General features: G+C 44.6%; 1 protein-coding gene across 9 annotated transcripts in view; it reads right to left on the bottom strand.

Moving 5' to 3' along the window:
- Positions 1-478: 478 nt before the first annotated feature.
- DAB2IP (DAB2 interacting protein) overlaps positions 479-23,276 on the bottom strand; it is a 499,976-nt gene continuing 477,178 nt past the window's right edge. For 8 of the 9 annotated variants that reach the window (XM_083161386.1, XM_083161390.1, XM_083161388.1 and 5 more), the window contains 2 exons: positions 22,013-22,100; positions 479-13,666 (listed from right to left, as the gene is read on the bottom strand). In XM_083161386.1, coding sequence (XP_083017512.1) covers positions 13,499-13,666; positions 22,013-22,100 — 256 coding nt within the window. In that variant the 3' untranslated portion in view covers positions 479-13,498. The remainder of the gene's footprint in view (positions 13,667-22,012; positions 22,101-23,276) is intronic. The other variant, XM_083161387.1, reaches the window with a different exon arrangement.

Genomic DNA, 23,276 nt, shown 5'->3' with positions numbered 1-23,276 from the left:
CATAATCTCATCACAAACAGATAAGCGGTTTGTAAACAGCAAACCGTTGACTTTGGTACCCAGTACTGACATTAGCAATGCCTCCTTTATTGTACAATGTGATTTTGTCAAATTTAAGTTCTAGCTCGGTCACCAAGTTGTGCCGCCAGGCAGAGTGTGACGCGCATAGGCAAACTAGGCAAACGCCTAGGGCATCATATTGGTTAGGGCCGGCTCTGGTGGCACGATATGCAGAAGTGAGCTCACCGTGACACGATTCACAGTAAATCCCATTCTCAAAGCCCCCAGACTGCCCACTTCAATGAAGCAGTGGATGGATCCAGGAGTCTGGAGGAGGTGACAGAATTTGGGGGTTTGCTGGACATTCCGGGGAGCAGGCAATGTTCCAGATGTTCAGTCTTTTCCCAAACTTGAATCTAAATTTCAATGTTTTGTTCTTAATCATTAAACCAACAAAATAAAAACCAGGAAACGTGAATAAAATAGCTAAATAAATTTTATTATCCATAATTTCAAATATACATGAACCTCACAGCCACATTATTCTCGGGAGACAAACACTCTGTCTCTGTACATTGTTGCAGCCGTTCACAATGGGCTGAACTCTTTTTGCATTGATCATATATAAAATATGTTCTTTTTAAAGCATAAAAAACAAAAACAAATCTTTAAGTACTGAGCCTGCCCCCAATATCACATGGCGGACACCTTTACTTTCTTGCGCCACACGTAATATAAGCGCAATCTTGACGGAGTCTTTACCAGATCTCAAAGAGCTTGGAAATTTGGGTTTTCAATAATTAAAATTGAGAGCAATTGAAACTGCCCCAAAATTCCTTGAAATGGCTCAAACACAAACCTAGCAAACTCCAAGTGATCATTACCTGCTCTTCCCTTTATCGCCACTTGTGGGCGATGTCCCCTAATCCAGTTTAGGGTCCGGCTAATTTCACCAGCAGGTGTCTAATCATCAGTGTTACAGATGCGTATGGCAAATTTAAATTTACACCTTAACAACATTGAAATAACTTTATGTTGTAAACATGTCTGTAAAGTGCGGGTATGGCCACGGCATCATGGTTTCTGGACATTTGGCTCCGTCGCCTTGTCTTTCACATAGTACGGCTAGGTTTACAGGAGGGTTGGCCAAACCTGTCCTCGAGCTTTACCAACAGTCCATGTTTTCCAGGTCACCTGTGGATCTGTAGAATGTGTCAGTTTTGAATGAATGCAGCACGTTTCAAAATGTGACAGTTAGTAATGACTACACCTGTGCACCAGCTAGGTGATCTGGGAAATGTGATAGTAATGACTGCACCTGTGCACCAGCTAGGTGGTCTGGGAAATGTGACCATTAGTAATGACTGCACCTGTGCACCGGATAGGTGGTCTGGGGGATGTGATAGTAATGACTGCACCTGTGCACCAGATAGGTGGTCTGGGGGATGTGATAGTAATAACTGCACCTGTGCACCAGCTAGGTGGTCTGGGGGATGTGATAGTAATGACTGCACCTGTGCACCAGATAGGTGGTCTGGGGGATGTGATAGTAATGACTGCACCTGTGCACCAGATAGGTGGTCTGGGAAGCGTGGCCTGTTGGGAGATCTCTAGGACCGGTTTGAACGGTGACTGATCAAAGCCTCTATCTAGTTTTTTGAGATCACAAAGTGTAGAACCTGTACCTGGCACCATTAGCTGCTATTTGCTATACCCCAATAAAACTGGTTATAGCTCCTCTTCCGTATACACCAGTTTTTATATTTGCAGAAATGTCCCCGTAAGGTCCTAACCCTACTCCCCGATAGGTCTCAGAATGTCCATCTATCAGTCCTTAATGTTGTGATGGTGGAAACCCTTTATATATTGATGGCCTTAATATGAGCAGTCACATCTCGCCACTAAACGGTGATACCCAGAACATTACGGAAATCTTTATCACAGAAACATAATAATATCATTTGTACATCTATATTTACAGCATTTGCAAAAATACTCGTCCTCCCAGCTGTCCGCCTGGGGAACCCCCATGTACAGTTATGTTCAATGCAACGTATCACAGCAGAATAATCACCAAGATTTGGGATTAGGTTATTGTTGTTTTTTTTTTTTTACTCTCACAAGAGGAAACATCAATTTGGCTCAAGTCTGACATTTTACCATTTACAGACATCTAGGTGATGGGGTTCTCCTCCCTAACCCTCCTTCACATTGGGAAGCTTTCCTACTGCGCACAATGAACTCTGTGCCGGATACTGCGGCATTACTGGCTGGGCTATGTACAATAAATATATAAGTAACCCTTGTAGTCCAGTAACAATATAGAGGAATAATTATTCCATATAATAGTAGTTTGGCTCAAGAAAAAAAACAAAAACACATATATTGCTATATTGATCTTTCCTGTGTCTGGTGGCGGCGGGTTACCCACTGCGTGAAATGCCAGTGGTGCATCATGTTAAATAGTCCCCCCAACAGCAAGTACATGGAGCCATGGAAACCACTTGATAATTCCAGCCCATTACATGTTGTTACAGGTTTTTTATGTATTTTGATGCCAGTCTGTAAGAGGCCTTTACGGAGGTAAACTGCCATCTGTGGGCGTAGTGGCATCAAGAAGCCAATACACAGTCAGTCATGCAGGTATATTTGGGGACCAGCAGAGCCCTTTCTCCAGAAGTATCAGGGCATTAAAAGTAAGTAATGACCATTTTCTAGATGCGGTTGTATTCATCAATGGGATTTCCCACCATGCTTAGCAAAGACTAGTGTGTCTGTGCCCCCAGCTTGTATATAAAGGTTCCAGGTAACTGTGCCCAGGTGGCACAAGCAGTGGTACACACGTAACTTTCTAATCACAGATATTTTATATTTCTACTAAATATTAATACTGTACATTGCCAAAGGCGACTATCTGTCATGATTATACGGCACATTATTATATAATGAAAAAATGTAACTTACTACCCCTAGGCCTATGTTACTATATTGCACATCTCTAAAGAGCTTTCCCTGTAGAACCTTTTTGGACGGTAGAACATTATATTGTATTTAGTCCGCTCCTCTGTCTGCGTCTCAGATGGTTCACGTTAGAGGATCGAGGGCCTTTGTTAGCAAAACCATGCTGCGCTGCAGGTGGGGAAGATGTAACGTGTGCAAAGAGCATAAGATGTGGTGGGCTATATTGATTCTGTGCAGGGTAAATACTGGCTGCTTTTGCATGTAGCCCACGCATGTTAGCCACCTACAGTATATTTGTACACTGCCATTTAGATTTCAGTTTGAACACACCCCCACCCACATCTACAGTAACTCTCTCTGCACATGTTACATCTGCCCCACATTCAGTGCAGCATGGTTTGGCCCAGTTGTGTGTTTTTATGCTCAGATCTGATAAGAACATCACTGGGAAATAGCTGCAGCATAAACCCTTTGCCCTGAGGACTTACAAATGTATAGAGAACAAGTGAGAGAGATTTGGAGGCCCGCCCGTCCCTGACGTCTCACTGTGGACGTTTCCTACAGAGATTAGACCCCATTTAATTACTGCTACATAATAGCAAAAAGTGCTGTGAAATTGAATACATTCACCATTAGAACAAATGCCGTCCCATTTACAGCTCGTGTTGTTGCCATCATAAATTACTGAGAGCGATGTTTTAGCGCAGAACAAATTGTGTTCCCACTGAATATTTACCATTTGTTTTTTCCCTTTTTTTTTATTTTTTATTTATGAATGATGATAAATAAACAGTAATTAGTGAATGCATTTCACCATCCAGCCGGCCTGGGGTACAGAGAGATATTGTTATGAAGCTCCCGATGCCGGGACTGTAATACACTATTATTTTAATTATTACTATAACTACATATAAAAATATTTTGATGATATATGAATTTTATAATTGCATTTATTCATAAAAAAATAAAAAAACGGTCGTTCTTTGGCACCTTGCACTTTCAGTAACCAGATCACTTGTAGGCGGTCTGGTTACCGACCTACATATCTGTACTGTGGTGCTATAGTATCGCTTCCTACTGTTATCCTGGGATACCTGGGATTCCACCCCCCTTCCCCAAACTGGCTGCCCCGCAGTTTTACTTACAGGAGAGGTGCGGGAGTGGACGGGGAGGTTGCAGTAAGATGCCACCCAGATCCCATTTAATATGCTATCTATAGTAAATGGGCCCCAATGTACTGAATGGCACTAGAGCCCCAATGTACTGAATGGCACTAAAACCCAATGTACTGAATGGCACTAGAGCCCCAATGTACTGAATGGCACTAGAGCCCCAATGTACTGAATGACACTAGAGCCCCAATGTACTGAATGGCACTAGAGCCCCAATGTACTGAATGGCACTAGAGCCCCAATGTACTGAATGGCACTAGAGCCCCAATGTACTGAATGGCACTAAAACCCAATGTACTGAATGGCACTAGAGCCCCAATGTACTGAATGGCACTAGAGCCCCAATGTACTGAATGACACTAGAGCCCCAATGTACTGAATGGCACTAGAGCCCCAATGTACTGAATGGCACTAGAGCCCCAATGTACTGAATGGCACTAGAGCCCCAATGTACTGAATGGCACTAGAGCCCCAATGTACTGAATGGCACTAGAGCCCCAATGTACTGAATGGCACTAGAGCCCCAATGTACTGAATGGCACTAGAGCCCCAATGTACTGAATGGCACTAGAGCCCCAATGTACTGAATGGCACTAGAGCCCCAATGTACTGAATGACACTAGAGCCCCAATGTACTAAATGGCACTAGAGCCCCAATGTACTGAATGACACTAGAGCCCCAATGTACTGAATGGCACTAGAGCCCCAATGTACTGAATGGCACTAGAGCCCCAATGTACTAAAATGGCACTAGAGCCCTATCAGAAGGAAGAGACAACAGTTTGGATGGCTAAACCAACACATTCTATATCACTGTTCACAACGATGCAGAATATCACATCTTTCCCATCCGCATGCTCCCAGACTCAGCCAGATCCCTTACTGGAAAATGATATAAAAAGGAAATTACCATTTATTTTCTACAGATGCAAGTTAATGATTAGTGTCCAGATATTTCTCTTTAATTTTTTTTTATATTACTGTTTTATTGGTGGGTCAGTAGTGTATTATGTGTGTCTGTGAGAGGATATAGGACTCTGTATAACAACATGAATGCAGTTGTGTCCGCGTTGAAGCTTTAGTTTCCGTGTATAATAATTTCCATTTCTGGCCATGAGCTTGAGGGCCTTATTCTGCTCGGTGCGGTGGGACTGTATACGGGCGGATCGGGGTTTTTTCATCTGCGCATGCGTAGCTTTCGCAATGCACAGGTGCGGCGACCGCACACCGCTCACGGACGGGTCTCTCCGTGTGAAAAAACCTGTCCGCAAGAGTACGGTCATTGTGGGCGGCATGGGGGCGTTTTTAGGGGAGCGGACGGAATAATGAGGAAAACTGGGCGTACATAGGGGTGTGCACCAAAAATGTACGGTGCTACAGCCGCTCGATCGGCGAACGCACTGTGCATTTTGGGCCAAAAACAGGCGGACGCCAAAGATAGCTCCAGACCACCCCTAGAGATACTGCATGAGAGCGGACGCCTGGGTCTGCTAATTAATACACAAACTCATACACCTCAATGTAATAAGCAATGCTGCAGTCTATTAAGTCCAAACCATTATTTCACTACCTGCAAGCCACACACTGCACTCAAACACATTGGAAGCTTATCTTTCTACACTTCTCAACATGTAAAGGTTGGTTTCATTTTAGGTAAGATTCATTCTAAGACTTGCTTATATATGTCAAGGTAGTTATTTTATAACCATCTACACCCATTCAGTAAGTGTTTTTGTATACTTTAAAAAGCAGGACACTCAATTCACAGAAGTCGACGTGTCAACTTTTTCACTGTAGCACAAACATACCAGTTTTTTATATGGAAAAAGAAACATAAACCACATCTAAGAGCAACAATGGTGGTTTTGGACTCAATTTCTACTTGCACTGTGGCGTATGCTCAGATATACGGAAGGTGTCTGTGTGAAAACGGACGCGACCCGTCCATATACGGTGGCGTACGCTCTGTTGTACGCCAGTTAACCGTGTCTAAGAGGAGATCCATCCGTATACGGTGGCTCAAGTGTACACCACTCCCCATTGTCGGTGTTTGTGACTGTCCATATGCGGCTGTTCTGTGGGCGGACTTACGCTCGCCGTCCGCGTACGGGAAACGTACGCTGAAACGGACCGTACGTACGTTGCACCGACCTAACCAGAATAAGGCCCTAAGCGAGGAAGAGGAATATTATATATAGAATGATGCAGCACTCCAGACCAATTGAAAACTTGAGTAAGTTTATTTCAGCTCAGCAACGTTTCAACACGTGTGTATTTTCATCAGGCTCCACACGTATTGAAATGTTGCTGAGCTGAAATAAACTTATTCAAGTTTAATTGGTCTGGAGTGCTGCATCATTCGATCGTCCATATCTACTGTGGATGAAGGCACCCGACAACAAGGAACCAGCACTCGTTGGTGTGCCCGGCGTCCAGCAAATATATATATATATATATATATATATATATATATTTTATGTCATAGATACCGCGTCATTGCTGTCTTCTAATTATATTGGTCAATATCTTTGGTGGAACCATAAGGGCTCTGCATTGCCACCTGGTGGTCATACAGAAAAAAAAATATATAGGTTTGTCCCTTGTGTACTCCAGGCACCAATGAAGGCACTGCTGGTAATACTTAGTAGCCCTTGCAAAACACATTTAAATGTCCTCTCTCTCTTTATTCCAAGATGGGTTTTTTCAAATATTTAAAAGGTATTGCACGTTTGGTATTTAACACCTACAGTATGTGACTGAATAAATCTGACGCTCGTTACATTTCCCAGACACTGTATCTATTCAGAAGCCATGTTCCCAGGAACATCTGAAAGATTTGATGATTTTCCCACGTTTTAAAGTCTAATTTCCACAGTTCCTGACAACCTGAAAGATGCCCTCAGCTAGAACTATCATTTATAACTCAGTTCATTCACATCCTAGTACTATCCATTTCACATCATATAAAATAAGAAAGGCCGTCAGATGACTTCTTGTTATAATATACTGTTTATTTAAAAAAAAAAACCTTCAAATAAAAATAAAACAGTTCTGATCCTTGGGAAGGTAAATAATTATTCTTCAAACCTTCCAAGCTTTAAATAGGAGATCCGGAAGCCATTGTTCATCTCTTTGCCATTCACGATTAATATATTACGCAATTCTTATGCAAATGAACGACCGGTTGTGGATTTCCTGTTACATTTCTTAGCTGAACCACAAATTCATCACAATATAAATATGTTTTTTTTTGCTTTTTTTAAACTTATTTAAAAAAAAAAAACTATCAATATTTAAATTCTCTGTTTTATTATTTGCAGTTTTTTTCGCTACCTACGGCAATGATACATTCTCATCCGCAGGTGGACAGTGAGGCGAGGCGTCCCTTATTTGTAAGCATCAGTAGCGTTATCTGTAAGAAAGAGTTCGGTGGAGTTTTACTCCCTGAAAGCAGCAGCAACTTTTTTTTTTTTTGCTTTTGTGCGTCCTGAGCCCCCAAATCTCCCTGATTTGGCTCTTGGAAGGCGGATTGTCCACTGACGTAAATCTTGGAATTGCATTGACTTTTTGTATATTGTCCGTTACTTAGAATAAACAAAGACACTAACATACAACGTCCGGAGAGTCACAGAAGGTAGCGGTCCCACTGGTCTGTGCCATATGCTAGGTACGCACAGACTGTAAGCAGGCTGGTCTAAGACTGGGGACGGTGCACAGTAGTCACCAGCTGGGGTGATATTGGTTCTTTACTGGCAGCTCCAGCCCAGATAGAGATCGCCCAGCCTGGGGCGGGCAAGCTTCCTGACAGTGGCGGAGTCCGCAGGCGTAATGTGTCACTCCTGTTCTGCTTTGAGATCATTTTACATTCTTCGCGGCCTTTAATTTTCTGTGCGTTTCCCCCAATATTAAGTGGACAGTATTCCAGAAAAAGGGATGATTTTTTTTTCTAAGGCAGACTGTGAAAGAAAAGAAATAGGATTTACCGATCTGTCGTCTTCTCCTGCGTCTTATTTTTATTTAATTTTACATTAAACAAAGATTCTTTTCATGAAGTTACGCGGCTGTAATGTGATTGAGTAAATGGCTACGGACGATGGGGCAACATTGCTACTAAATGTCACGCTAGAAAGGGAACTATATATGTACATGTACTCCCTAATAATGAGTAGCTGATTGAGTGGTTGACTGTGCGTGAATGTCATCCAACATGCTCTATGATCATTGGCCAATAGGTGACATGTGATGCATCGCAGTGTCTATGCGGTGGCCAGGTAACTTGTGGCTACTTGATCTGTAACCGGGTATTAAAGACAAAACATTGGAAAGGTGGTTATCCTACGAAAGCAATATAGTGAAGAAATGGAGCAAGAGACGGCACTCTCAGAATCTAATTTATATATACTGTTCAGTAAATAGAGCTGACGTTTCAGGACTTCCTACATCCTCTCCTCAGGTAATCCCTGGGGAAAGGAAGTAATAAAAATCCCTGAAACGTCGGAATCTAATTGAAATCTACTGTGCATTTAATTAATGTTAGTGCACCCTCCCTGGTCTATAAAAAAAGAAAAAAAAATGTATCCTCCACTGTTAAGCGAGAAAAACTCCCAATATCCCGAGCAAATTGCCGCAACCAAAATTCCAATTTTCCGAAGGCAATAACGGAAAAAAATAAACAAGTGCAACATACAGGCAAAAGAGGCTACTGCTTAACACAACTTGTTATATTATCCTTTTGCTTTTAAGGTGATCTGAGAGTTACTGCCATATTAACAATAATCAAAGAACAGTATCAAAAAAATGTTTTTGCTAATGTTGCTTGAATTCAGGCTTTGGAAGTATCTGGATTGTATAGAATATGTATTTCCTATCTCTCTCTCGTTCTCTCATATAAATGCAAACTGAATTTATAGTATTCCTAAATACAAATATTAACCAGATGTAGATTTTCAGTGTTTATTTAATATTAAATATAGATTATTATAAATATGTCATTAAATGATTTTCATTGGAAATAATAAAGTTAAATGCAGTTGAAATTCGTAATTCACAATTCAACAATGGAAATGTCTGTATATAAAACAAAACATGTAGATTTGAAAATACAATTCTCCGCTCAGGATTGAGGACAAGATTAGCAGCTAAGGAACAGATAATGTGACCTTGTTGTAAACAAACCGAAATGTACTGGAGATCCGATCTTGCCACTTGCTAAATATGGCCTTGTAGGAGAGACTGGGATTATTTACAGAGGACGCTAATGACGTCTATACCTGTTGTGCTGTGATCCATTCCTCGTAAATAAATATGTAAAATATCGGGCAAAAGTAAGTGGACACCTGTGTAATCTCCGTAGCCACTCGTTAGCAATAGGGTCATATTAAAGAGCTTGTTGAACTTCAAAGGGCACTGCCATTGGGATGCCGGTTTTCCAACAAGGTCACTGCCATAGAATACCACCATTCCAACAAGAGGGCAATGCCATGGGATGCCACTTTTTCACCAATACTGTTGTAAAACCAGCTCAGCCTTGGCAGTACTATGTCACATTACAAGAGTGCTAAGAGGTGAGCGTCTACAACCCATCTGTCCTTTGCTGGCAGATGAAGCATTGAATATTGCAACCATGTCCCCACAAGCACTGGACTGGCGGGATGTATGGTTGGTGGAGGAGGAACAATGATCTGGAATTGTTTTTCATGGTTTGTTGCCAGTGAAAGAGTTACGTTACGTCTATACAACAATCTAGAGAATTGTGTATGCCTGACTTTGTGTAGTTTGGGAAGGCTCTTTCCTAATACAACAAGACTCTGCCCCAATGCACCAAGGGAGGTCCTTCAAACACAGAGCCAGGTTTGATGTGTTAGAGCCTCTGTGTGGGCCAGTCCCGTGCTTCTACACCAAACCTAGTCCTTGCTGTGTGCATTGGGGCACAGCCATGTTGGAAGAGAAAGGAGCCTTCCCCAAACTGTTGGCACAAAGTTGGAAGCATAACATTGTCCAAAATGTCTTGGTACACTAAAGCATTAAAACTGCCCTTCATCGGAAATAAGGGTCCTAGGCCAAACCCTGACACACTGCCCTATACCATTATCATTCCTCCACCAAACTGCACAGGGGGCATAATGCAGTCAGGCAGGAAACATTATCTTGGAATCCGCCAATTCCAGACTCATCCATCTGGCTGCCAAACAGAGAGGTGTGATTCGTCACTCCACAGTCCAGTGCCGGTGTGCATTACACCCCTCCATCCGATGCTTGCCATTGGCGAAGTGAGGCTCGCGTGTAGCGGTACTTTTGAACTCTTCAGCTATGGAATCAGCAGAGCAGTGGTGACTGTATGCACTATGCACCTCCGCTCTGTGATGGTATGTGGTCTTCTGCTTCGTGGCCGAGTTGTTGCTGTTCCTAAATACTTCCTCTTTCTGATAATATTCCTTGCAGCTGATTGTGGAATATCCAGTAGGGATGAAATTTCATAAATCATCTTATTGCAATGGTGGCATCCTATCTCAGTACCATGCAAAGGTGGCATTCTACAATGCTTGTAGTCACTGCGCTCATTTTGTATCACAAATGTTTGCAAATGGAGACTGCAATGGCTCGGTGCTTGGTTTTACACACTTGTGGCAACGGCCAATTACTTTTGTCCACATAGTCTACGTGGTGTGTGTATATATGTGTATATATATATATATATATATTTTGTGGTTTCATTGCTAATTAGCTCTTCCCTGCAACGAAGTTGAGGAAATGTTATTACGTTCCTTCAACGTGTCATGTTTTCCCCTTGCATTTGACAGAAATTTGTGCGCATACGTCAAAGTAAGGAGCAATAATGTCAGAACAATTTGGCGATGGACGTGACAGAATTGTGCGGCAGAGTCCTTACTCAGGCTTTTCCTAAGCGTCTGTTCTCTGCAAATTGGAAGCTTTATGACCTGACTCAAAATTGCTTCAGTGTAAGAATACAGGAAGCAGCCGGAATAACTGCAGCCGGTGTATCTCCGCAGCGGGGAAAGTGACAGATGCTAAAATTAAACTTTTATCTATTCAAATAAAAAGCTCTGCAGCCAGAAGAGTATTTAAATAGTGTCCGGACTATCCCACATTATTACTTCTCTCCTTCGATTTCAACACTTAGTATCCACTGAAATCGGACCCCTCGCCAACTAAACGCATCTGTGCTATAATCCCACCGCTACAAGGTGCCACCAGGAATGAAAGACATTTATATAGAAATAGATACGGGTCCTAGCTCAAATACCTGATGCACAGATGGAACCAGCTTAATTAATTCAAACGACTCAGGACATCTCCATGCATAACACACAGCGGGCAGGCCTATGGCGCAACAGGCCGCGTCTTACCCGTGCCACCATATACTGCCACACATAAAGCTATTCTCTCTCCAACTGCGTATCCGTAAATGCACTACTATAACAGAACATCTCCATAGCACGTTACAGCTGTGCAAAGAAATGGCGGTATATAGCGTCCGCTTACAGCGGTGTATTGTATACGCGGGCGGCTTTGAATTGCTGCATAAATCTGTACCGAGGGGACAGTTTATTCAGGCTCCTTTTTATATATATGTTCGGCAACATCGACTGGCCCAGAAAGGTCTCATTCCATAGTAAGAGGGCCATTGGCCGCTGGACAGCCCTCGGTTACCTCTGCCCACCCCTTGTATGGTCGCACCGGACTCTCTGCGGCATTTATAATCAACTATAGTCATTATGTAACAGCAACTCAGTCTGTTGCCGGGCTGTGACGTCACCCAACTCCTACTACACGCGCGTACATGGAACCTGATCAGACATAATTGCATTTTTCTGCTAATTCTTATAGTCTATCGGACGTTGCATAACGAGGTTTCCTGTCTGTACCTATCCAATGATCCCTTGCTTATCTATTATAACCAAGTGTTGCATTATAGCGCCTGCTATTTCAGAGCAAGTGGTAAAAATAATTTCCAAGTAAGTGGTCTATATATTGCTTCTGACATCCCGTATAATGGTCTGAGTATAAAATATATATCTGCAGCATCTGGCACAGGCCTCACAGCCAGTACAATCATTTCCCATTCTGTGCTTTGCACTGTGGCCTTTACACCACCAGTCAGTGGAGTTTATTTGTGTTGGCTACTGGCGGCACAACTCGGCTGTATGTGCCGCCTGGTGGTGTAAAGGGCTTTGGGGAAACACAGGGTGATTATGGAAATAAAAGGCTTGTGGGCCTGTTCAATGCAATTCAGTCTGTCGGTGGAAATACCTTTCGTTGGATGCACAGTATGAAGGCTGAAATGTTCCTCTCTATTCACTATACAATGAGAGTCGGCATCCTCACTCTTCACGGGCACCATGTGCTTTGTACGGAGAAATTCAACATATTCTCCTATTTCCAAGCGCCACTAGCTCGGTTGCCAGAGGCCAAAAAAATTCATCTAGGGGCAATTAAGACCAGCGGTGCATCACTGTACTGAATTGCCCATTTCAATCATGCAGCGCATCAGCCTGTACAGGGCGCGACATTCATTTATCTGCGGAATATATAATCTGTGGAGCGCAGAAGGCTCATTCTAACAAAGCAGCTTTAATTCTGTAGGTCTCTTCTCACAATCCATCAAGCTGAACTCGTCAGTGAGCGTGGGGAGCTCCCTATGGCCAGACACTGGGAAACCTGTGTACCGCTGACCACCCAACATACAGTAGATGGGTCAATGGGAAGTTCCGAGTCTAGTGGTTAACTGATGACTGACTGTGTAGAGATTGGCTATGAGGATATAGGGTTTCCTGTATATAGATAACGCAGGCCTTTCCCGTAGTGCATGTGCGGAACGGCTTCCCTGCTGGGACGTTAGCCAGGGTATCACTGGCACAACTGTCAGTAGGACGCATTTCTCAGTAACAAAGTGGTTTTGGTTCCCATCAGGATTCCCCTGTATGTGTGTGTAAATGGTTACTACGCATGGGTTTGTCAATAATCAGTATTATGACTTGACCTATACAGTTCTAAAGCCTCACCTAGGTGATTTACTACCCTTCTGGGTAAAGTTTGGCAAAAGTTCTCAAACAAAGAGCAACTAAAAAATAGTATTTAAACAGTAAACATTAAAATAATTCACCAGCAATAACAGGAATCATATACAAATATGTATTATTATGGCACATTTCTATTATTTTTTTTGTACAACATCTGTGGGTATATTCCTCCAAATAAAAGTACTGGATTGGAGCTTTTGGAGAGACGCTCTCCCAGAATGCATCAGTCAAATGCGCTGCCTCCGGGTTATGAGCGCGTCGGAGCAGAACCATCCATTGCTGCCTGAGGCCGAGTCTGTGCGGGTCTCTGTCTTATTCCCATTGTTAACAATTACTGCTGTTTCTGAATTCGCCGTTCTCTGTGATCTGCAATTTAGTTGGGTTTGTGGGTGAGATCCCGTTACGCGTTTGCATGCTGTACCTCTCTTTCAGCTGCGTCAGGGCGCTCATTAACCTGGCGTTGGCTGCATCCAGCGACGCGATGCGCTTTTCCTGCAATGAGAAAGAGGCAGCCGGTCAGTGTGAGTCCCGGGGAAAAGGAAAGATCAGTTTCACTCATAACTATAAAACTTGGTTAAGAGGTAATAAATAGGGTACATATAGCAGAAGAGAGAGTAACAATTAACCCCCTGTCCAATACAAATTATTGCAACTATCAAATATACATAAAAAGCAATAGTAGGTGTTACAATCTGTAATACACAACGCCCTCCCCACAGACTAGTATCCCGATAGCATCCAGCTTCACTTGTCATTCTGATTGGATAATCGTATTCATCCAATCAGCAGCCAGGGGAACTTTATGATTACTTCCAACTTGTTTGCTGCTTTCTTCTGCCAGCCACATATACATGTGAGACTCACAGGCAGGTGGGGGGTGTTAATCTGCCATTTTCATCTGCTACACATAAATGCGAAAATCAGGGGACTGTGACTTTTACCCCCGTCAAACCATAATGCAGGTGTGCTAAGGGGAACTCAAGGTAGACGGAAACCCTCTTTTTAAAGCCACATTCTGTTTGAATGCAGAATCCATGGGCGCACAAGCAGAGCATCACACCCAACGTGTGCAAGGTACCAGCGCTTGGCCTTCCTGGCATAAAGACCATGAGTTAGAACCTGTTCCCGATTTATGTGGACACAATGCCAATATTTGGTCAAAGAAGTGGATACTTGGCAAGGCCTCATCCTTCTATGGAGCTCTGAGACCTTACACATGGATGTCCAAGGGAGAGCAATCCTGATTTTGTGTAAATAATTTCTTCTCCTGCTGGAATTATGAGCCAGAAGTTAGTCGGCAAATAAGAATGCTGGAAGTGTAGGGCTCTCCATTAGAGCAAGCCAACTCTTTCTGTAGGAAAATGGGTGCTTCCGGCAACAAACGTGGAAATTCCGCCATCCCTAAGGGAGGAAAGCCTGCATACCCCTCAACATCATCATAGTAATCGAGTTCTGTAAACACTTTCTGTTCGAGTGTCACAAGAGTCGCGTCACCAACTATGATCAATTATCTTTGTCTGGGGACACCGATCTGCTCTCACCATTTGTCTGGCTCGCCTCACAAAGGTGAGCAGGAGCCTGACCTGGGGAGGAGAGGGGGCGGGGAGAGGAGGAGCAAGGTCAGAACAACGCACCCAAACGGACCCTCGTGGGTGTGCTGCAGGAATGGTGGCTTGCTCTGCTTGCCACCTGGTTACTAAAGGCCACCAGTGGTGGCGTGGACAGTGAAGGAACAAGCCCTCCGTGCCCGAAATGTGGCAAGCGTCCTTTGGGTCCCTTGTTCCGACCTTGCTCCTCCTCTCCTCCCCATGTCCTTAATTTGAAGGGGAACTAGCCGCTACCCTCCCATCTCTGCACCACACCTGGGGAAAGAACTCCTTCCCTCTGGTGTAGCGGTCCTTCCGCTCCATCTAGACCATCTGGAGAAGACCTTGAATGCATTTTAGATCCTTTGGGACATGGTAAGAAATTATAGAATCTGGTAATTAAGCGCCACAGTCACCCCTAGATGGCTTCCTACTATCAGCTGCCACACATGGGGTTCCTGGGGTGGGAGCTTTGCTGGTAGCCGCAAAGCTATTGGGGTTTTCATAGAGATAACCCCGTAGTTGAGGCACAAATGGTGAATTTCATGGCATCAGCAGGTGGACTTTGGGGGAGGAGCTGGATTCTGCACCGCAGGGCACTAACAGTCTGTGCTGAGGTAGGGAACATCCAGGGTCTGTGCCTCCCAAAAAATGCTGGAAAACCAACTCCCCAAGTGACTCCCGTTACGATTTTGCTTCCATGCTGCCTTATTTGGCACAATACTTCATTCCTACGGCTGGTATAAGTTATCTAGCGGGTATAGGGCTACATTTATTACCGTCATAAGCAGGCAGACATATATAAGAACCGCAGTAAAGATAAATAGCGTGATTGCTACCGAACAGGAGCGATATTCTGCTTCTACAATACAGGAGTAACAATGTCGTCTACAGAAAGCGATTTCTAAGCGGAAGCGGCACAAAGCTGCCCGATATTAAAGATGTGTGATAAAGGGATAATCATCTCCACAACCGCTGCGCTGACCCTCAGCCTTCCCGTGTGTGGCAGCGTCCGCCGGGATGCTGGGAGATGTCATCTGCTAATGGGGACATCTTGTAATAATTGCAGATTTGTATATTGGGAGCTGTCTAAGAATTACCAAGCCACTTATTACAGTCTACACAGCAGCCATGAAATGATGTAGAGGAACGTTGCGCTGGGTGCTGCCAGGGAACGTGGGATTAACAATTCTATTCTAATTAGGGATTCTAATGATGTTAGGACATGAAGCATTGATGAGACATGTCCCCAATTTCATACTTATTAGAGACACAAGAAGAGCCGTTCTCTGCGCATAAGAGGAGCTGTGTCCAATATGCAGCCTGAGAAGCCATCCAGATATTACGGGGACCCATCTGGCTCGTTGAGCTTTGAGAGCTGGATGTACATTAGCATACGGCACAAGTGCACCAACATGTATGTCGTGTAAGTGTGCACCGCTGTTTGCCAAGTCTCCAGGTGTGCTTCTTAGGATGACGTGACACTGTACTCACTGGGACCTTCTGACTGTGTGTGTACCGCTCCTAACTGATGATACTTTATTAGCATGGAATGCACATTTGTTCTACTGCAACATCTACTTGGCCACTTATAGATGCACGGTGACATTTTGGCTACGTACGATTTTGACTATGCAAGTTCTTATGACGCCGATCCCACGGGGGCACAACATCAGCGTCGACAAGCTGTATACACACTGTGTGATTTGTGCTAACTTTTCGGTACTTGTTTCCTAGCACGGCGCCCGTCATGGGAGATCGCATAACTTAACTTAAGCGATGGACGCGACCGACGCGATTTTAGGGCTATTTTTAGCCTTTTCCCCCGACAATTAAGAAATCGCGTCCATCTCGTCCATCGCATGTCTTAACTTAAGGTATGCGATGCGACCGACGCAAATTAACATTGAATGCATTGTATTCAATGTTAAATGCCTATGTAAAATTGGGTCCATTGTATGCCATTATAATGGCATACAATGCGACCGATGCGATGGACCCGATTTTACATATGGAACAATGTTAAATGGCCCAATGGATCCGATTTTTCATTGTATACCCACCCTGATGGGTAATTTGTATGATAAATGCACCCCCCATTGTTAACGCCACCCCACGATGAACGCCAACCTGAAGCGTGGCGAGCGCAGCAAACCGGCGTCCTCCGACCTTTTCATACCCCCACTATCCACGTCGGCGTGGAGTTGATTTTATATAGTGTGGCGAGCCCGAAGCGTGGCGAGCGGACACGTAATACCTGGGAGGTAATGCGCGTCCGCTCGCCACGCTTCAGGCTCGCTGCGCTCGCCACACTATATAATATCGACTACACGCCGACGTGGATAGTGGGGGTATGAAAAGGTCGGAGGACGTGTACTGCTGGCCCTCGCGGGCTCGCCACGCTTCGGGTTGGCGTTCATCGTGGGGTGGCGTTAACAATGGGGGGGCATTTGACATTGGGGCCAATGTAAAATCGGGTCTCAGGGACCATTTTACATTGGTTCCAATGTAAAAATCGTGTCGATCGCATCGCATGCGATTTGGTTGCATGCGATGGACGTGATTTTTTAACACCCGATGGATACAATTTTTATCGCTGGCGCTGTGCTAGGAAACAAGTACCAACTTTTCTTCTGATTTTGACTATATAGTCCAAATCGGAAGCTCAAATCGCCCGTGTGTATGCACCTTTACTCATTCCCATTGGGACCATTGCAGGAAATGAGATTCCCAGTAGACTGCTACAGTGGTGAACTGCTGATGTGGAGGTTACTGGTATTTTATCTGTTTAAACGGAAAATAAGACTCTAAAGCCCTGTACACACGCTTAGATTGGCTTTAGATTTGATGTTAGATTCGATTTGGCATTAGATCTGTACTTTTGCATTCGATTCAATTTCGATTTCACAATGTAGGCACAATGTACTCATTCGATTTACTGGATCGAATTCGAGATTTTCTTGGCTGCACAGTAGAGTTTTCTCCTCGATTTTGAGAACACGGGAGCGCGCATCGAATCGAATGCAGATCGAAAGTGTCCTAAAAACCATTCAATGTGGATTCGATTTTGCTCCTATAAGCAAAATCGAAAACAGGCAGAAATCTAAGCGTGTGTACAGGGCTTTACATTTATTTGGCATCTAGACCCCATTATCTCTGTGTCCGCACACCCATTTCTACGTCTGACCTACTGCAGTGTGCGATGGGAGATGGACGTATGTAGAGATACGTGTGGAAATGCACCAGACTCTGAATAACGCCACAATCTGCCCTCTATCCAACAAGGTAAATGGCTCCATACAGCTGGTGACATTCCAGACATAGTACGAGAACCGGAAGCCGACACCGTCAACTGCTGCCGACTTACAGCTCAGACACAGACTCCAGGCGCAGTGCAAGCGGCCGGAGGCTAACGAGAGGAATATTCATCATGCGCAGTACTTACTGTGATGCAATGTATAGCACTTCTGTACATAGCCATATGGGATCACAGCTGGGGTAATTAGCACATTCCTCATTAAAGTCAGCCACTAATTAATTCAGAGGCTATTATAGAGCATACACATACACATGGAGGAGGCATGACATCATATTATTTAGCATGTGTCCAGGTTCCAAATCATATCACTCCTAGGGATGCATTTTGGGGAGCTCTTTACACCCCCCCCCCCCCCCCATTCAAATAATACTGAGTACTGCATCTATCAGTGAGGTTCTATCATTTCCAGGTTACTTTTCCCATCCTCCTTTTTTCCTCCATCCTTTTTATACACTTACAATAGTAATAAATCACCAGGTAACTCCACCCGCAGTGACCTAGAACAGTATTATAATGATCTCACAAACTGCAATTTCTATTATCCTTTACATTGGTATATGCTCCCATCCTGCGGTGACTTATAATATCCATATAACAATCCCGCACATCGGCCTGTGTTACCCACCTGCAGCTACTAATAATATCCATATAAGGATCCCGCACATCGGCCTGTGTTACCCAGCTGCAGCTACTAATAATATCCATATAACGATCCCGCACATCGGCCTGTTACCCACCTGCGGTGACTTATAATATCCATATAACGAACCCGCACATCGGCCTGCGTTACCCACCTGCAGTGACTTATAATATCCATATAACGATCCCGCACATCGGCCTGTGTTACCCAGCTGCAGCTACTAATAATATCCATATAACGATCCCGCACATCGGCCTGTGTCACCCACCTGCGGTGACTTATAATATCCATATAACGATCCCGCACATCGGCCTGTGTCACCCACCTGCAGCTACTTATAATATCCATATAACGATCCCGCACATCGGCCTGTGTTACCCATCTGCGGTGGCTTATAATATCCATATAACGATCCCGCACATCGGCCTGTGTTACCCACCTGCAGCTACTTATAATATCCATATAACGATCCCACACATCGGCCTGTGTTACCCACCTGCGGCTACTTATAATATCCATATAAGGATCCCGCACATCGGCCTGTGTTACCCAGCTGCAGTGACTTATAATATCCATATAACGATCCCACACATCGGCCTGTGTTACCCACCTGCAGCTACTTATAATATCCATATAAGGATCCCGCACATCGGCCTGTGTTACCCACCTGCGGTGACTTATAATATCCATATAACAATCCCGCACATCGGCCTGTGTTACCCACCTGCAGTGACTTATAATATCCATATAACGATCCCGCACATGGGCCTGTGTTACCCACCTGCGGTGACTTATAATATCCATATAACGATCCCACACATCGGCCTGTGTTACCCAGCTGCAGCTACTAATAATATCCATATAACGATCCTGCACATCGGCCTGTGTTACCCACCTGCGGTGACTTATAATATCCATATAACGATCCCGCACATCGGCCTGTGTCACCCACCTGCGGTGACTTATAATATCCATATAACGATCCCGCACATTGGCCTGTGTTACCCAGCTGCAGCTACTAATAATATCCATATAACGATCCTGCACATCGGCCTGTGTTACCCACCTGCGGTGACTTATAATATCCATATAACGATCCCGCACATCGGCCTGTGTTACCCACCTGCAGCTACTTATAATATCCATATAACGATCCCGCACATCGGCCTGTGTCACCCACCTGCAGCTACTAATAATATCCATATAAGGATCCCGCACATCGGCCTGTGTTACCCACCTGCGGTGACTTATAATATCCATATAACGATCCCGCACATTGGCCTGTGTTACCCACCTGCAGCTACTAATAATATCCATATAAGGATCCCGCACATCGGCCTGTGTTACCCACCTGCGGTGACTTATAATATCCATATAACGATCCCACACATCGGCCTGTGTTACCCACCTGCAGCTACTAATAATATCCATATAAGGATCCTGCACATCGGCCTGTGTTACCCACCTGCAGTGACTTATAATATCCATATAACGATCCTGCACATCGGCCTGTGTTACCCACCTGCGGTGACTTATAATATCCATATAACGATCCCGCACATCGGCCTGTGTTACCCACCTGCAGCTACTTATAATATCCATATAACGATCCCGCACATTGGCCTGTGTTACCCACCTGCAGCTACTAATAATATCCATATAACGATCCTGCACATCGGCCTGTGTTACCCACCTGCGGTGACTTATAATATCCATATAACGATCCTGCACATCGGCCTGTGTTATCCACCTGCGGTGACTTATAATATCCATATAACGATCCTGCACATCGGCCTGTGTCACCCACCTGCGGTGACTTATAATATCCATATAACGATCCTGCACATCGCCCTATGTGTTACCCACCTGCAGCTACTTATAATATCCATATAACGATCCCGCACATCGGCCTGTGTTACCCACCTGCGGTGACTTATAATATCCATATAACGATCCCGCACATTGGCCTGTGTTACCCACCTGCAGCTACTAATAATATCCATATAACGATCCCGCACATTGGCCTGTGTTACCCAGCTGCAGCTACTAATAATATCCATATAACGATCCCGCACATCGGCCTGTGTTACCCACCTGCGGTGACTTATAATATCCATATAACGATCCCGCACATTGGCCTGTGTTACCCAGCTGCAGCTACTAATAATATCCATATAACGATCCTGCACATCGGCCTGTGTTACCCACCTGCGGTGACTTATAATATCCATATAACGATCCTGCACATCGGCCTGTGTTACCCACCTGCGGTGACTTATAATATCCATATAACGATCCCGCACATCGGCCTGTGTCACCCACCTGCAGCTACTAATAATATCCATATAAGGATCCCGCACATCGGCCTGTGTTACCCAGCTGAAGTGACTTATAAGTAGCCGCAGGTGGGTAACACAGGCCGATGTACAGGTTCGTTATATGGATATTATAATATCCATATAACGATCCCACACATTGGCCTGTGTTACCCACCTGCAGCTACTAATAATATCCATATAAGGATCCCGCACATCGGCCTGTGTTACCCACCTGCGGTGACTTATAATATCCATATAACGATCCCGCACATTGGCCTGTGTTACCCACCTGCAGCTACTAATAATATCCATATAAGGATCCCGCACATCGGCCTGTGTTACCCACCTGCGGTGACTTATAATATCCATATAACGATCCCACACATCGGCCTGTGTTACCCACCTGCAGCTACTAATAATATCCATATAAGGATCCTGCACATCGGCCTGTGTTACCCACCTGCAGTGACTTATAATATCCATATAACGATCCTGCACATCGGCCTGTGTTACCCACCTGCGGTGACTTATAATATCCATATAACGATCCCGCACATCGGCCTGTGTTACCCACCTGCAGCTACTTATAATATCCATATAACGATCCCGCACATTGGCCTGTGTTACCCACCTGCAGCTACTAATAATATCCATATAACGATCCTGCACATCGGCCTGTGTTATCCACCTGCGGTGACTTATAATATCCATATAACGATCCTGCACATCGGCCTGTGTTATCCACCTGCGGTGACTTATAATATCCATATAACGATCCTGCACATCGGCCTGTGTCACCCACCTGCGGTGACTTATAATATCCATATAACGATCCTGCACATCGCCCTATGTGTTACCCACCTGCAGCTACTTATAATATCCATATAACGATCCCGCACATCGGCCTGTGTTACCCACCTGCGGTGACTTATAATATCCATATAACGATCCCGCACATCGGCCTGTGTTACCCACCTGTGCATCAATGATCTTCTGCTTGGAGTCGACAGCTGCCTGCATCTCAGTGTGATCCTTCTTCAGTTCCTCTTCCACCGACATCAGCCTGTGTCAGACACACTGCGTATTAGTCCTGATTATCCCAGCACTCATGTAACAACCAAATCCTCAGCCCTAATAACAGCTGCACTGTAAGGCTCAGGTGTAAAATATGTTGTGCATGAAAAGAGAGACTAGCGGTATAGTGACATCACTGCGGCAGTAAGTGCTCTGATGGAACATTAACTAGCGGTATAGTGACATCACTGCGGCAGTAAGCACTCTGATGGAACATTGACTAGCGGTATAGTGACATCACTGCGGCAGTAAGCGCTCTGATGGAACATTGACTAGCAGTATAGTGACATCACTGTGGCAGTAAGCACTCTGATGGAACATTGACTAGCGGTATAGTGACATCACTGCGGCAGTAAGCACTCTGATGGAACATTGACTAGCGGTATAGTGACATCACTGCGGCAGTAAGCGCTCTGATGGAACATTGACTAGCGGTATAGTGACATCACTGCGGCAGTGTGCGCTCTGATGGAACATTAACTAGCGGTATAGTGACATCACTGCGGCAGTAAGCACTCTGATGGAACATTGACTAGCGGTATAGTGACATCACTGCGGCAGTAAGCGCTCTGATGGAACATTGACTAGCAGTATAGTGACATCACTGTGGCAGTAAGCACTCTGATGGAACATTGACTAGCGGTATAGTGACATCACTGCGGCAGTGTGCGCTCTGATGGAACATTAACTAGCGGTATAGTGACATCACTGCGGCAGTAAGCACTCTGATGGAACATTGACTAGCGGTATAGTGACATCACTGCGGCAGTAAGCGCTCTGATGGAACATTGACTAGCAGTATAGTGACATCACTGTGGCAGTAAGCACTCTGATGGAACATTGACTAGCGGTATAGTGACATCACTGCGGCAGTAAGCACTCTGATGGAACATTGACTAGCGGTATAGTGACATCACTGCGGCAGTAAGCGCTCTGATGGAACATTGACTAGCGGTATAGTGACATCACTGCGGCAGTGTGCGCTCTGATGGAACATTGACTAGCGGTATAGTGACATCACTGCGGCAGTAAGCACTGTGATGGCACATTGACTAGCGGTACAGTGACATCACTGCGGCAGTAAGCGCTCTGATGGAACATTGACTAGCGGTACAGTGACATCACTGCGGCAGTAAGCGCTCTGATGGAAAATTGTCTAGTGGTA

The sequence above is a fragment of the Crinia signifera genome, chromosome 9, assembly GCF_055691185.1.
Source record: "Crinia signifera chromosome 9, ASM5569118v1, whole genome shotgun sequence".
NCBI classification, from domain to species: Eukaryota; Metazoa; Chordata; class Amphibia; order Anura; family Myobatrachidae; genus Crinia; species Crinia signifera.
This window is presented reverse-complemented; position numbering and strand designations above follow the sequence as displayed.